Raw genomic sequence first — 16,524 nt, 5'->3', positions numbered from 1 at the left:
TTCGATCATATCACTAACCTGATAAAAAATTTAGGCTACGTGTTATCCATCACAGTCATAGTTCTTATGCATAAGGCAACAAATATAAATGTCCCACAGCAGAAAACAGGCTGTTTGTTGTCCTAGAAGGCAGCAACAATTTTTTCTTAATCATAACCAAATGTGAACCGACAGTTTGAGGATCAGGTTTCACATTACGGGACTAAAACAGTGTTATATAAGTCAGTCTGACCACAACATACTCCTCTCAACAACAGCATCAGGGTTTCCCATTAACTAAACCCTTGTGGTATTTAGCCTCACCAGTGGCGTAGAATTGCGTATGGAGGACCAATGTAAAAATTAAACCTACGCCCTTGAGCCTCACTGATAGTTTTTTGTTGCCAAGGGTGTTTGTGAGTTCTTCTTCCAGTCAAAACAATGAGGGTTGTTTGGCACTCAGCACAGGAAATGACTTGGAAATGAAACTTGTGCTTGCTATGCAGCCCAAGAAAATTGTGTCTTGCAATGAACCTCAGAAATAACAGTGAAATCTTTTCCTGATAGAAACAGCAGATACGACTATAAATGTGCAGAAAGGAGAGGAGGCCGAAAGAAAGGTACGACTGACCAAAAAGGGGTCTCATTGAAGAGGCGGCCGGTGTTAGTCATATTTAGAATGCTGCGGATACGGGGAGGGTACAGTAAATGTTGCCTCAAACAACAACAAGATCTCCTTCTTTGAGCAGCTGTGCACTACATCTCTGTTTGACCGAGTATGAAAGGGAGAAGTAAGCAAATTTTGGGAAAGGGAAATTCCAGTTTTCCTGTTTTTTCTTTCTTGGCTATTGAAAGTTCAGGGGAAAAGTCTGGACCCGGAAAAGGAAGCTGACCCTGTGTGACACTGGACAAAGGCAGGAATAATCATTAATTCTCCTAAACTTGGCTTGGTTGGTCCTCATCTAAATGCATTTTAAAGGTCAGTAACACCCAATATCTGCTGTTTGTTAACGTCTGCAAGAATAGATATTTTGGATGATGCCATCACTTCCAGACATTTCCTCCCTCTCCTGAAGATATGGAACAGCAAGCATGTCACTCATTGTCCTTTTGTTGTATGTATATCAGTGCCCATTGTGAGTATCCAAATTATTGTCTTGTTTTGTTCCTTGCTGACAGTAAAACATATTGCCACTCAAGGATAATAAAGTTTACCTTGACCCTCAAAATTTTTTTTTGACAGAGCATGGGCATTGCTGCGCCGAGCAGCGGGTACCCAAAGGATCCTGGGTACCCTCTGGTCTCACAGTAACAGTCTCTTCTCCCAACAGGATACAATGCTGGGGGAACTGAAACACTGGGATCTTGTATCTCTCCTCTCTATGCCTGTCACTTACTTTGACTACCCCCTGGAGTCCCTGAGCTCCATTGTCCGTTTTCCCTCTCTCTCTCTCTCTCTCTCTCTCTCTCTCTCTCTCTCTCTCTCTCTCTCTCTCTCTCTCCCTTTATCCCTCTATAACTTGTTAAATGCTGCAAAGGCTCTACTCATGTTGGATTACGATAAGATATGACTGAGTCTTATCCTGTCTTGAAGTTGGGTCTTTGTTAATAATTTAACATAGAGGGTATGATGAGAAAATGAAAGCTTGTTGAAACTGCTTCAACCTGAAAAGTGGCAAACAAGACATTTCTCAGGGCATCAGGTCTGTGGTTTGGTTTCTCTCCAAGGAGAGCTGTACTTAAGAATTACGTGCTCAAGCTACATCATTCTGCTGCCTCAGCAGTACTTGCATCCTGTTTGGAAAATACTCAGCTGTTACTCTTACCTTTTGAATTGAAAAAAATACCCAGATTAAACACTCAATTGACCCCCCCCCCAAAAAAAACACCTACACAAGGTGATTATATTCCTTTAAACACAAAATATATACATTCAGGCAAAAGCCCATGATGTGCTTTATTCTTTCTTACAATGGTGTATTATATCTCATCCTCTGTTCAGCTACAAAGTCCTCATATGTATTTTGTATCGGTCTGTTTAATTGAAGCGTTAAGTTGGACTTTTTATTGTAAGGAGTAACAAGGATTGACACTTCTGAAGCCAGCCTGAAGTGTTAACATTCTCACAGAAATGTTGATAACGTGTTACTGTTGAGCTGAACAAATCCAGCCTGGTTCTTATTCAAATTGGTAGTTTAGAATTTTAGATTGTTGAATTTGCTGAATCGCAAAGTATAACAGTTTCTAAGGGGATTATTTTAGTTTATGAAACATAAATTAGTCAGCGCAAATCTCACCCTTCTCCACTTGAGTTGTGAGTCACATTAAAACATTTTGGCATCAGCTAAAATAACTGCATGCGTCATAAACAGCTGGCCAGACAATTCCCCCCCACAGTGACTCTACAAGGTTCAGTTGAACTACAGTAACAGCTTGCGTGACGAGGTGACTTATTCAGGGAAAAGGAGAAACTACTCTGGCAAACAGATGACTGAGCAATCGATTACGTACTTAATAGAATTAATATGGACATGGAAACCAAGCCAGGACTTTTAGAGCCACCCCTCCTGACTGGTCCTGTTCTGAAAGCCTGCCTCCTTCATGTTAATGGTTGGAACATGGGTCAACTTAGAAAATTAAAGTACATGACAAACAAATTTCCTTAATCAAGCTCTCTGTCATGACAGTTAGTTCCTATCAGGCTGATTAATGTGCAAGGTGAGAAGGAACAGCGAGAGCTTTGAATACTGACTTTGGTCCAAATAAGAACGACCTTCTGTTTTTGAAACTGCTAAATGCAGAGAGACATATTTTATATTTCAGATTTCATCCATTGCAGCACTCAAAGTTGTCCTCATGCTTTAATAACACTGGTAGCTAGTATAATTTTTAATTAGCACACTCAAGGTAACACCCTGTGGCTTGCAGGATACAGGGGCCGACACATTCTCTTTGGTGTTGCTGCTAGCAATGGTCAGCTTCAATGTTTGCAATTTCATTTTCTCACTCTCTTTCTAGTCATTATTATAGAGCAGGTAATAATCACTACTCTTCATGCCTACTATTCATCCTACTATATGTGTTTGGCACTACCAGCAGGGGGGGGGCATGAGCAACACAAACCCTCGAAAACGGGCCCTTATTTGCATAAAAGCAAAATGAATAAAGAATGTATAGATAAATCCATACATTTATAAAAAAAAAGTTGAAGCAAATGGGAACAGGAGAAAAGCTATTTAATCATAAACATAAGTGTATGTGATTTTAAAAATATATAATACTGGTATATTTCTTCGCATACTGACACACTCATCCATATAATTATTTATGTATTTATTTTTAAACTCATGTGCCTTCACTATTCATAGCCTACAGGTCGCCAGATGTACATCCTGTTTAGCACCAATAAATATGAATTATTTTTTTAAATTGTGAAAATCTCACATGAAGATACAGGTTTTACACAGACCTACGTAGACGGGGTTTTTTTGCCTACTGTGGGTGGTGCAAGAACTTTAACACAATGTTTTCTCCTCTACAGCAGTTTAGAGACGATGGGGCACTCCAGCAAATGCCCTGATCTGACAACGCGATGGAACAAGAAAACTTCAAAATGTGTTTCGTGTGCTCTGAGAGCAGGTAAGCCATTATCTACCTACTGTCTATTATTATTATTATTATTATTATTATTATTATTATTATTATTACGTTATTTTGTTTTATGTTATTTTGTATTATAATATATAGCCTATCATAATAAAATATAATATATATTTTTTTTTTAATTAATACAGGACATGAAGTCACACCTAACTGTGGATATGATGATTTTGGAGGGCGACATGTTACCCCCACAGTACCGTGTAAACCCGGTACTTTTAATGAAGGCAAAAAGGCATATTGTGAAACTTGCGCATCGTGCCCACCCGGTTATAGCACTTCTACTCCATGCAACTCAACTACTGACACAAAGTGCACAGAAACAAGGTAAGAAAGCAAAAAGTCCTCACTCGGATACATGCAACTCACACTTTAACCATCTGTCTCGAGCTCTGTTGATTTAATGTCACAAAAATCAAATATGTTCGCTGTTTTCTGGTTCTATATAGTAACGGGACGACTGAAGTTCCTGTCAAAGTAGGTAAACCAGCCTATAGCTACAGATGCTCTTGCATAGAGTCTGACGCGTACCTTCATAATGTCAATGTCTCTGTTTCTATAGGAAACCAGAACGACTCAGCCACCTTCAACATCTTTTGTCAATGCATCAACGGTAGGGTATGAAGAGGAAATGATGTCGTCATGACTTATTTTAAGACAGGGAAATAAACCCACATTTTAAAGTTCCCCAGTTTCACTGTTTGAGTCATCGTGTTCATGTTTTTCCTTACTTTTAAAATTACAGAAGTATGAGAAAAAAAAGTAATTAACGACAGGTATTAAACGTCAGAATAGTAAAAATCAACATTATGTGAAGCACTTTCTGAAATTCCTTATTTCATTGTAGGCTTGTCAATGTCTCTTTAATTCAATTCAATTCATGGAGCTTTATTGGCATGACTGTTCAGTGACAATGTTGACCCAAAGTATTAACAAACATATAAATCACAATTTAAAATAAATGTCAAAACATATGTATGAAACAGAAATATCTACAATATAATTAAAATATGTGAACACGGAATGAAAACCATAGAATGATAGTAATATTGTTAAATATTTATTAACAACAGTAAATAATTCTACAGGAAATAATATAGATAATAATGTGGACTAAACATGGAAGATCAATATATATTCATATTCAACTTATCTGTGTGTGTGTGTGTGTGCGTGTGCGTGTGTGTGTGTGTGTGTGTGTGTGTGTGTGTGTGTGTGTGTGAACGAGAGAGATTTTATAAAATGTTTCATTCCAAAAATGATAGGCTACCAGGTGTTGTGATACTTAGAAGCAAACAGGGACACAGAAATACGGTGGCCCTGAAGGCGAATAGTACGAAATATTTCAAAAGCGCAAAATAAATTTCAGAATCAAAAAATAAGTTTCAGAATCAGAAAATACTTTTCAGAATCAGAAAATACATGTCAGAATCAAAAAATACATTTCAGAATCAAAAAATAAGTTTCAGAATCAGAAAATACATTTCAGAATCAGAAAATACATTTCAAGAAACTGGAAAGGGTAGGACCATTGTACATGTTTGTGATTGGCTAAACCCAAGTCTGTCCGGCATCAGTCATTTATAATCTCCTGTTTACACTGCATACATTGCAGAGCCAGCATGAAATTTCAAGTGTTTACCAGGATGGAGGAGCAGCTGGAGTTGATAGCGCTTCAACAAGGGACATAGGCCTACATATAGTGTGATTCTTTAAATGCTCTCCTCCTATCATGAAATACACATATTAATGTCCGCCCCTTCTCTGCAGTCTGAGGTCTCTTAAGTATGATTTAAGGGTTCCATTGATATTTGAAATATAGTGAAATTTTAAAAGTCACTTTTTATCACATTTAGAGAAATATTTATGATCTTCTTCACATTTAATTTTGTTGTGAAAAATATGTTAAGTTAAAATCACTGTTAAATCCAAATGCTAAATATAAATATAAAAGCTGCCTTTAAAACATCTACTTTGCACAACTTTACAAACGGCGCACCATTGAAAGGGGAAACATGTGACAGCAATAACAATAGCAACATTTCATCTTGTTTACAATTAAGATTGAGACAAACCAAGCAACCAGTTTATCAACAAATGTCCCAGGAACAACGGAAATCCACCCTCAAATTCCAACTAGTCATGTTGCACTATGTAAGTAAATATACATTTTTGATTATCAAGCACGATTCAGAATCATTCACAGTATAAATTTAACCTTCTTTTTTTTCAGGGACAGTACCTATCCTCATGATTATTGTGCTTGCATTGCTTTCTGTTTGGTTCTTTTGCCTGAAGCGAAAAAGAGGTAAGCATATTGAAGGTCAAGAGAAAAAAGTCTATGTGCAGCTCATAAGCTATAAAGCTCCACTATAGTGGACCCCTGTTTTTGATAGAGCAAACCTGTTATTTTTGCAGTGTAATAATATAGTTGGGCTTATGGGTGGCCTGGCACTCACTATAACATACAATTATGTCATGGTTGTGTTTATTCATCATATTTGGGTTGCTTGCAGGTCAGAACACAGTGTTGAGATACAGCAGAAGACCATCATACGTCAACGCAGGCTTCTCTCCCATTTCCCAGCTACCTTCTTACAGTGATCTGGAGGATGGTCCAAGTAAGTTGCACTAATACTGTAGAATTGAAATTTGTAAAGAGCAGTGTTTTTATAAGTTCCAGAGGCTTGCTATATTTGGTATTAAATCACTTAACATAGAGGGGAAATAAAGACACGCAAACAGAAACCAATGAAGGTAGAACATCACACTTGAAATATTAAAAAGACAGATTCTCTGACATGAATGTACTGCATAGAAAATTAGCTGATGTATAAAGAAGTGTCAGTATAGTGTACAGTGCCCAAAACAGATTCACTGTAGGCTGCACAGAGGGAGTAAAATGTTCAGTTACATTGTTTAATGTGGTGATAACAAAAGTGATATACATAGACAAATATTAATGAGTGCATCAGGTATCTGCTGTTCTTAAGTGCTTTTACAATACCTGTTTGCAACATGCCTCCACAGAATCTAACATAAATCCAAAAAAGCAAATATAAATATAAATGTTAAAACTATATGATAACTATAAATATAAATGTTAAACCTAAATGTTAACTCTAAATGTGAAATATAAATGTTGATTGTTTAATCTAAATAAAAATGTTAAATCTAAATGTTAAATTTTGCTCTACTATCCTAAATATTTAGTTAATATGCATATTCAAACTGCTGCCTAGCAGAAATACTAAAATAAAAGCTTCATAAAGCGATCTAGACTTGGCAAGTAACTTAGTTTGTCCATACCATAGACTGGGTCAGTACTGTCTCTGAGTGTTGTGAAATCTGTTAATGTCCTCCAAAACTGCCTTGCTGACATTTTTACGGTGGAGTCAGTACTGACAGACTATGGTTGGGGTAAATGTATTCCTTTATGGTGCGTTTATTTTGGTACGAATGGCGCCCCATACAAATTCACACTGCCGCCTTGATATAACATTTAGATTTCAGAGTCAGCATTTGGATTTAACAGTGATTGTAACTTAAATATATTTTTCACAACAAAATTAAATGTGGAGAAGATCACAAATATTGCTCTTAATGTAATAAAAAAGTGTCATTTTGGAACTTGTTGTTGCTGTTATTTTCAGTGTGCACACCTTTACAAACAGCACTCCACGCAACTCAGTAGTAAATAGTAGCTTGTAAATTGAATCAAGTGATACCCAGCAGCAGAATATCTACTTAAGAAAAATGTTATTGTATATGCCAGATGAAGCAAAAGCTACATTTTAGTTATACTACAACTATTAAATGTATCACATTGGACGTAAAGCAGAAATAAACTAAGCTAAACAAACAAAATATTCACATGAAATGGAACAAATACCGAAAATATTACATCAACACCAATGACACAACAGACATGATAATTATTGTAACTGTGCCATCATTTACTACAAAAAATCACAACGTGTTTGGAATGAAGCATACAACACTCAAATTAGTACCGAGTAGAGCCAAAGAGGCTGTGGCCTGGCTTGTTTCCAGCTTTAGTTTTACATCGCTTAAGGTGAGTGTAATGGTCCCCAACTCTTGTTGTACTGTGTGTACAGTCTGCTTCAGTGCTCGCTTTTGATGAACCAGTCGAATCAGTACATGTAGAGCCTGCAAGGTCACCTGAGAACAGCGGTGATACAGATCTTGTCGGGAGACCTTCTACATCACAGCAAGAACACTACAGAGAAAAGAACAAATATAAAATCAAGGATAAGAAAATATTTCAAATGAATGGATAATGGATGGTGACTCATGGTGACTCACGGTGAGCTGTTGGCATGCTTGTCGTACAGCTTCCATCTCATCCTGGTCAGTGGCGGGAAAGTTAAGAGGTGAGATGTCTGCCATGATCTGTTGAACAACACAACACACTATCGTGTGATCCTTAGGTTTATGATAACATGCATTATGTTTTGTTTTGTTTTGTCACTTAGGTATCTAGGGTTTTTTTTGCTCCTTGTATCAAGTCCAAGCAGATGACAACAGTCACTTCTGTCTGAGATCTTAATGTTACACATAGTTGCTTTATTATCAGCGCAAAATAAAATAGATCACTGAAATAATAATCAGGGTTAATGTTACACTTTTCTGACTGAAGCTTGTAACAGATAAGACACTTTAAACATTCTTAAAGGGAAAGTGAGTTTGTGGATCCATCATTAAACTATTTCTCATCTGTTTGTTTGATTCATATCGTCATGAATCAAACATAGAAGTCTGAATCAAACAGTTGCTGTTGGCAAAATGTTGTCCCTGATACAGCTGTTCCATCTCAATCAATAGATTTGAAAGTGCTACAACATAAAACAATAGCAGGACTTTAGTAATTTCAGTTTCCATTAAGTCAATTTAGGACTGATAAATGGCATATGAGTGATATACAAAGTAAAATGTCACAATGTGAACATTTTAACAACTTACATTTAAAACTTCAGTAAGGATGACTCGATCTCTAGGGATCCTTCTAAAGAAAGACAGAAAAAAGAAAATATGTGCTTCTGCTCTTTTTAAGACTTTACTCAACATCCATATCAGCATCACGTTTATTTTTCCTAGCTTTACTACAAGAGGTCATTTGTGTCATTTAGTTTTGTATTCTTCTATGTATTGTGTGAAATCGCTTCAAGTTGCCATAAAATTCCATGACACATGGAGAGTTAAGTTTGTGCTTAAATTGTTATTGAGTAGTTCTAAGTAGGTATTTTTCTTATGAATATCAATTCCCACAAACAGTAAAAGAGTTTGGTATTGGTGTTATATCTATAAAAACACTGTACAGGCTTCTGAAGTATAGTAAACTAAATGTATCAATAAAAAGTTTTATTGCTGCACTCACGGAAAACTTTTTGGGATGTTACAAACTAGGAACCAATTGGAGGTGAGATCTTGCAGAGGTAATGATGTTTGAAACATCTGAAACTGAGGATGAAATCAGCTAAAATCAAAAGCATCGAAGACTTTAACAGAATGAAAAATTGGAGTAATAAAAAGACAGAAACACTCACAGTGATTAACACCAGGTCTAAGTCCAATGTTAAGAGTTGGATGCCCACAGACTACTTCAAGTTTTATCCACAGCAATTGGATGCAACTCCAGTGTGCTTCTGCCAGTGTAAAGTTTAAGATGCAGTATGTAGTTATCCAGTGGGTGTGGCCAATATAAGAGGCGTTTGAAAGGAGAGGTAACCTCACTGCACTTGTTTACCCAAATCATTTTTATCAGACTCGCACCTCAAACCAGCTCCTTTTGCATGTTCCTCAAATAAGTTCAGAACTGGTACAGAATGCTTTTTGGTATTCTGCTCCTGAATGCTGAACCAAATGAACTTTTACCTCTTGGACAATTTAGAAACTTGATATTCAACCTTTGAACCCCTTTTGTAACTGTTTTAGCTAAGTGTACTTTTTTATATTTATTGTATCATTTCAATCTATAGTCCCTTCCTACTTTAGTGCATTTTATAGTCAATCTCATACATCTCTTTTTATTTTTATTTTATCTGTTAATTATGTTAACCTTCATATCACAAATGATCCCATTTGATGACTTGGAGTCTTAATGCCTTGCTGTTTGTTTTTAAATGCCTCTTTAATTGACTCAATGCCGTTGTAAATGAGGTTTGCCCCTCAATGATCTGTCAAGTATAAATAAAGGTAGGTTGATTGATTGATTGATTGATTGATTGATTGATTGATAGATAGATAGATAGATAGATAGATAGATAGATAGATAGATAGATAGATAGATAGATAGATAGATAGATAGATAGATAGATAGATAGATAGATAGTAGGTTTAGTTAGGCTGCATCGGAATTCTGTCATCATATTTACTACTATTGGCTGCAGACTCGGACTCAACATCAGTTTTATTGTTACTGGATCTTAGTGCAGCCTTTGATATAGTGGACCACTGTATATTGCTCGACAGACTGGAGAAATACTTTGGGATCTCAGGTCAGGTGCTTCAGTGGTTGAGATCTTACCTGTCAGAAAGATCTCAGCAGGTTTTATTTAATAAGTAGTCTCAGAGTCTTGTGATGTAAGGCATGGGGTTCCTCAGGTGTCTGTCTTAGGTCCGCTGATGTTTTCATTGTACCAGGCACCACTGGGTAACATTTTGCGTTCTTGGAGGATTGATTTTCATTGTTATGCAGATGACTTGCAGTTACATATGCCAATTGTTGCAGGAAATGGATTTGTTGCGTCAAAGCTTGAGTCCTGTCTGGCTGCTGTTAGAGGCTGGTTGTCGTCAAACTTCCTGCTTCTCAACTCTGCCAAGATCGAAATGATGGTTGTCGGCGCAGCAAGGCTGAGTCATTTGTATGACGGTTTCCCTCTGTCACTTGATGACTGTGCCATTCATTGCAGGGACAGAGTTAAAAATCTTGGTGTTGTGTTTGATCAAACTCTTTCTTTTGTCTTCACAATAAAGAGGTGACAAGAGCGTCTTTATTTCACCTAAGAAATATCCCGAAGATTAGATCAATTTTGTCTTTCAGTGATGCTGAAACTCTTATACATGCATTTATTTCATCATAGTTGGATTCACTAGCAAGGACCACGCCACACAAGGATATAAGTTGAACATTTAATGAATTAGTTGTGCGTGGTGTGCCCAGCAGAAGGAGACTCAGGATGGGGGTTCCGTCTCAGCGTTATCCTGCCGGAGCTGATCTTGACCCAGGTTGTACCTGGAAGTAGACAGGGCATAGAAGGAGCGAGCACGAGTGGAGTAGGAGAGGACAAGGAAATAGGTTAAGTGCAGTAGAGTAAGGTGAGGGAGGGTGGGTTGAAGAATCACGGACAAGCAGTTGGAGTAGGCTGGCTACGTTTAAGAAGGCTTGTCAGGTGATTGAGGGTGTGGTTTAGGCGTGGTCCTGCTCCCGAATCTAAGTTAACACCTTAACTTCATTTATTGTAATGTTCTTTTGTCGGGTCTGCCCAAGAACAGTTTGCGAGGTCTGCAGATGGTGCAGAATTCAGCAGTTCGCCTTCTGACTGGGTCGAACAGGTTTGAGCACATAACTCCAGTGCTCTCCTCTCTTCATTGGTTGCCTGTTCATGCCAGAGCAAATTTTAAAGTGTTACTGTTGACTTTTAAAATAGTACATGGCTCTGCACCCTCTTTCCTCACCGACCTGGTGGATCCATATGTGCCTGCTCGGGCACTTTGCTCTCAGGGGACTGGCCTTTTAAGTGTCCCTAAGGTCCATAAAAAGACTACTGGTGATCGGGCCTTTTCATTTTGTGCACCCACTCTATCGAACAGTCTCCCTGTTGACATTAGATTATCATGTTCAGTTGATGTATTTAAAAAGCAAAGCTGAAGACCCACCTGTTTACTGTTGTTTGCTGCTGATGTTTCTAATGGTGTGTTGTGTCTTTTTGTGTTATTTGTTTTTAAGCTTTGTAAAGCACTTTGACTGAAAGCGCTCTATAAATAAAAAATATACATTATTATTATTATTATTATATAACGTGGTGTATATTTCAGTTCTAAATACATAGTTTGCTAATAAGACAAATAAATTCCATAATATAGTGTAATCAAAAAATAAATATCAACCTTCAAAGCTGATAGGCTGTATGCCTATATTATAGCAGCGCTCTTAAACCTCAAACTGCTCGTGTCATCCTCTGTACAGGTCCTGCCGTCCTGTCAGCACCATTACAGACAGTTTTGGACAACCTGGATGTTTTGGAAGAGCTGATGATTTTGTTGGATCCCGAAAGCCACGGAGTGAAAAACACCAAACATCTGGCATCCCTTCTCTCCTTCCCCTCCACTTGGATCACCTACACTTACTCAATGAAGGACAGTAAGAGCCCTCTGAAGGCCGTGTTGGAGGGGGTCACCAGCAGGCACCCCGACTGGACGGTGGGGCACCTGACTAAGTTGCTCAGACAGATGGACCGCAACGACACCATTGCTGTCCTCGCCAAAATCAGACCTTGTGAGATGGCTGTTTAGCATTCCTCCAACCTTCAAATACTTCGATCGCAGAACAGATCTAGCAGCACCACGGAGACCAGATGGGGCACTGGTTTGTGAAGGAAAAGTAAAACAATTATTTAGAAAGACAGCAGATAATCCACCAGATAACTTTCAAGCTAACATTTATGCTTTGATAGTGTAATAAGATATAATATGAGGACTACTTTTTCATGCAGTCCCTTTTGCTAACTTTCAATACAGTAGGCAAATTATTTTTCAGAAGTGTAGTCATAAAACAATATTTGACAGTTTTCAAACATGATAATGTAAGACTATTTAAAAACTGATCATAAAAAAAGCAGCGGAGGCCTGACATGTCGATAGAGAAAGATACCTGCTGCTGATTTAGGGGAGACATAGGCAGCCACACCACAGGCGCATCAGGTCACTAGCTACAGAGGCCACTTTGCAACCTCAGTGCTTCTGCGCTGAAGGTTATAAAGCCATTTACTCATTGAACTACAGCCAGCTACTTTCTAAAACTGGTTTTAATAAAGCATTTCAAACAACAACTTATGACCTGCTTATCCTGAACATTCTAGAAGCACTCACTTGTTATGTAATAAGAACATAAGTGTATGTATATAATAGAAAAGCAGTATTCAAATATACCAGAAGCCACCGAATTGGGCTTTTATGGTATTTTCTCAGAGGTTGGTGGTAGATCTTGGTCTTCCTGGCTAAATACCTCATGTTTGTGGTAAGCCCTGAAAGACAGTGTTTGAAACTGACCTGAACTGAGACCGAAAGTCAGGGTGTCCCTAATTTCCTTTAGATTTGTCTTCTTGTGAGCCCTGGTGGCTGATTCAACATGACTTTTTTGTGTTGTCAGCATTCATACAAGCAATGTCTATGACAGGAAAATATATAGCCACCTGTATGCAGCTTCTTTTTTTTGCACTCAAATGGTTTATAAACACAAAGAGATGAAGTGATATTATTTTTCTAAATGTGAATCACTCCTTTCCTTTTTTCTGTCATTAAATCCATGGCTGCAGGAGCCCTGAGAAGACATGCATCCATTTACTTTGTTTCACGATGACAAGTTACTGTCTATCGTTTTCTTGAAATCTGAACTTAACATAACTGAAACATAAAAAAAGGTTAAACTAAGGACTACCTCATTAATGTGGTCAACAGCAGCGTAGCAGCAGGGTTTGGCCTTTCACAGCAACCAGCCTTATGTTTTGTTTACTAGATCCCCAGATAATGATACCATTATCAGGAGAGATCAGGCTTTGTTATAACAAGATGAGGCAACTGTATCTGTTAAAGTGGGAAAAACTGCTTAATTCTGCTGAGAATAAAAGGAAAAAAATGTTAAATATTGAGAAAACAACCAGAATTGACTCGTTATCACGGAACAAGAGTAAATTAAATATTTGGATGCATGTCCACATAAGGCCCTTGTACATGACAGCTCTTAGATTTATTCATATCCTTTTCTTTTTTTTTTACAACATGTGTATCAACTGTTTGACATTATAAATGTACATGATATATTGAATATTACACAAAAAAATCACTTCTAAAAGCCTGATGTTTTTTTAAAAAAAGCCTCTTTAAACATACATGTTTATTGCTTTACATTACCAACGCATTTTCTACTCTGACTCTTTATAATAAAAATGAAATTGTTCAAACATCTTAACATCTTTATTAAGCAAATGACATTATAAATAAAAAAGTGCATAGAAAAATTAAACAGGTTTAGAAATATGTATACAAATATTTACAAACTCAAGGTTTATTTGTACATTGTAACAAAGACGTAAATTTAAAGATCACATATTTTCTCATTTTTGTCTTTTATACACTTACTTTAAAATAACCCTACTTTATATATATAGATTCAGTTATTTATATTTATATCTATGTGTGTATATATAACATACAGCTTTTTTTAACAGATTCTGGGAGAGATGGTCATGATAACTTAAGGTTTTGACTAGTGCTTTGCATCCTTCATTGCAAACACACACACAAGATGACCAACAAACACACGTACATTCACATTCACACATACACACTAGTTCTGCAGGACATTAAAACCAAGCCACTCTTAAATTATCATCCTCTCTTTTTGCATCAGTATTCCCAAACATCTGTGTAAACAGCTGAGGTAGAATCCTTGCAAAGGAGTTGGGAGTGACTCTACTCTTGTTGTCAGCTGGATGATTGACACAAGTTTACCTGGGCTCCACCCCAGTGATTGGACATGCAAGAAGGAAAGAGGATTAAGATGAAGACTAAACATGATGGAAATCAGGGTTTGAAGAGAAAGGGGACAAATCAAGGTTTGGGGAGGCAACAGTGCTCACTTCAGTCCTGTGGCTGATTCTAAGACCGTCAGTTATCTACCACTAAACAAAAAAAGGACTCTTTAAAAATACCTGCTTTGGAACAATTTGTCAGGAAGGCTTAAATACATGACAGAACTGCCCCTAAAGAAAATTCAAGTAAATTAGTGAAACAAAGGACATCATTTAAAAAAAAAAAAAAAAAGAGGGAACAAAAAGGATATATACGGGGGTGATCTCCTGATACACTAGACCGCCACCATTTTTACAAAGCACAACCTTTTACCATTAAAAATAAAGATCAAAACATGAATAAATAGAACTACCAATTTGAACAGTGTGAATTAGATTAGCCTTTTCAATGACAGCACTGAACATTGACTAAGAACAACATTAAAGGTCATTATAAGGTGCTGAGTGCGTCTCCCAGCCCCATGTTAGACTGAACGTTTTCTGCAACAGCAACATTCAGAAAAGTCTGTGTTCCCGATAAACCTGGAGCCGGAGCCGAACACACACAGTCAGTGGCGATGCTTTTTACCAGTGCTTTCCCTGATTAAGAGATAAACTGTAGCAGGATCAAAAAGATGTTGATAATTTGAATGTTTGATGGTTATTTATGTGCAACTTTAGGTTAGCAAAGTCTTATTGCAATAGGTAATGCACATCTGCCATGACAGTAATAAAATATATATTAAAAAAAAACTGATATTCATCACAACTCTTCACTTTTGGCTTGGGTAGTGTTTGCTACATACACTGTACATCAAGAAACAAACAAAAGACATGTCTCTGTCTTTAGAAATATGACACTGTTTGTTAATGATTTAAACCGTTACTTTACAACACTATTTAAACCTAAACTCAGGAATAGTGCGGCTGAAAATAGCTAACCCATGATGTAAAGTGTGAAACTAAGAAGACACTTTATTTTCTGATGATCATGACAGTGCTGCTTGAGTGCGTGAATTTAAGAAGAACGGCCTCAGCAGGATGAATTAACAGCTCAAAAATTCCTGATTTACAGAACATGTTGAATTAACTGACGACTTTAAAGATGTTTTTTTCAAAGCTTAGCACCATGGTTGTTTTGTTATTCGTGAAAAAATAAAATCTTAAAAAGGAAAACAAAATATCTACAACAGGAGAAGTGTGAAGTTTAAGATAAAACGAAGGTTTGGGTAAATGTATGGCTCATAAACTGACCTCAGCGCGACATGGAGAGGGCTGTAATGTGTCAAACTGGAGGATGGAGCAATCTTCATCACTAGTGTACCACAGACAGAGATCCTCTCCTCAGAAATGAATAAAACAGATGTTTTTTTGAACAATTATTCAACAGATAAGGCTTGACGTGTTAATCGAATAAACTCTGTTGAGAAACCCCCCTCACTGTGAGTTTCTATTTAAATGTCTTGCTCTCATGAACGATAAAACCACTTCCTTTTCTGTGGTGACGCTGCTGTTCCAGCTGTACATCTGGATTCTTTACAAACAGAAGTACCTTGTGAACGAGTTAATGCATTATCTGTGCAGGTCCCCTCCTCTTCTGCTATTCCAAATCCCCCAAATGGTCAACATTTCACCTCTTCCTGACCAGTCTCGTAGTGGCTTTTTCCCCTGCTGTGCAGACTGCTCACTGCCCAAGCCCAATCCAGTGCCACCTTCATTTAAGGCTTACTAGTAAAGAGGCTGCTCTTCTTTTCCTTGCAAGAAACACGCCTCAGTTCAGGAAACGACGGCATCGCCGGGCCCCGCAGTTGCAACCGAGTTTGTTGCTGGCGTCCTCGATGGGGAACTTGTAGTCGTAGGTGAGCTCCTCCCCTCTGTAGATCTTCCTCAGGGCGAAAATGACGATGTGCTTCCGACCCTCCACGTTGATCACCCGGGAGTAGCAGTTCGGCTCGCAGGAGTGGTTGATGAATCTCGCTGCGTTGCCGTGCATGGTCGCGTCCACCACGTCAAAGTCATCAATGCGGAACATGTAGCAGCCAATCCCCTGTGGAGGAGTCAACAACAACAACAT

At 37.7% G+C, this 16,524-nt stretch overlaps 2 protein-coding genes across 4 annotated transcripts in view; one reads left to right on the top strand and one right to left on the bottom strand.

The window, feature by feature from the left end:
- The first annotated feature begins 698 nt into the window (after window positions 1–698).
- Window positions 699–13,746, top strand: igflr1 (IGF-like family receptor 1). 3 transcript variants are annotated; one of them, XM_034697605.1, is made up of 9 exons: window positions 699–770; window positions 3,521–3,618; window positions 3,774–3,966; window positions 4,089–4,116; window positions 4,202–4,252; window positions 5,703–5,793; window positions 5,873–5,947; window positions 6,156–6,260; window positions 11,849–13,746. In XM_034697605.1, exons 2-9 carry the CDS (start codon window positions 3,534–3,536, stop codon window positions 12,172–12,174), a joined length of 954 nt encoding a protein of 317 aa, XP_034553496.1. In that variant the 5' UTR covers window positions 699–770; window positions 3,521–3,533; the 3' UTR covers window positions 12,175–13,746. The 3 variants fall into 3 exon arrangements, with proteins under 3 accessions (XP_034553496.1, XP_034553497.1, XP_034553495.1); XM_034697604.1 differs by lacking the exon at window positions 699–770 and adding an exon at window positions 795–958; XM_034697606.1 differs by lacking the exons at window positions 699–770; window positions 5,873–5,947 and adding an exon at window positions 793–958.
- Window positions 13,604–16,524, bottom strand: part of kmt2bb (lysine (K)-specific methyltransferase 2Bb) — a 27,383-nt gene continuing 24,462 nt past the window's right edge. The window contains exon 36 of the mRNA XM_034697568.1: window positions 13,604–16,497. Within this exon, the coding sequence (XP_034553459.1) occupies window positions 16,222–16,497 (276 nt within the window). The 3' untranslated portion in view covers window positions 13,604–16,221. The remainder of the gene's footprint in view (window positions 16,498–16,524) is intronic.

Source organism: Notolabrus celidotus, chromosome 12, assembly GCF_009762535.1.
Source record: "Notolabrus celidotus isolate fNotCel1 chromosome 12, fNotCel1.pri, whole genome shotgun sequence".
Taxonomy (NCBI): domain Eukaryota; kingdom Metazoa; phylum Chordata; class Actinopteri; order Labriformes; family Labridae; genus Notolabrus; species Notolabrus celidotus.
This window is presented reverse-complemented; position numbering and strand designations above follow the sequence as displayed.

Excerpts from the sequence above, each read along its gene's own strand:
- igflr1 (XM_034697605.1), top strand. The coding sequence starts at position 3,534 with ATGGGGCACTCCAGCAAATGCCCTGATCTGACAACGCGATGGAACAAG. Across the intron at positions 3,619-3,773 it reads TTCGTGTGCTCTGAGAGCAG|GACATGAAGTCACACCTAAC; the intron begins GTAAGCCATTAT and ends TAATTAATACAG. Across the intron at positions 3,967-4,088 it reads ACAAAGTGCACAGAAACAAG|TAACGGGACGACTGAAGTTC; the intron begins GTAAGAAAGCAA and ends GGTTCTATATAG.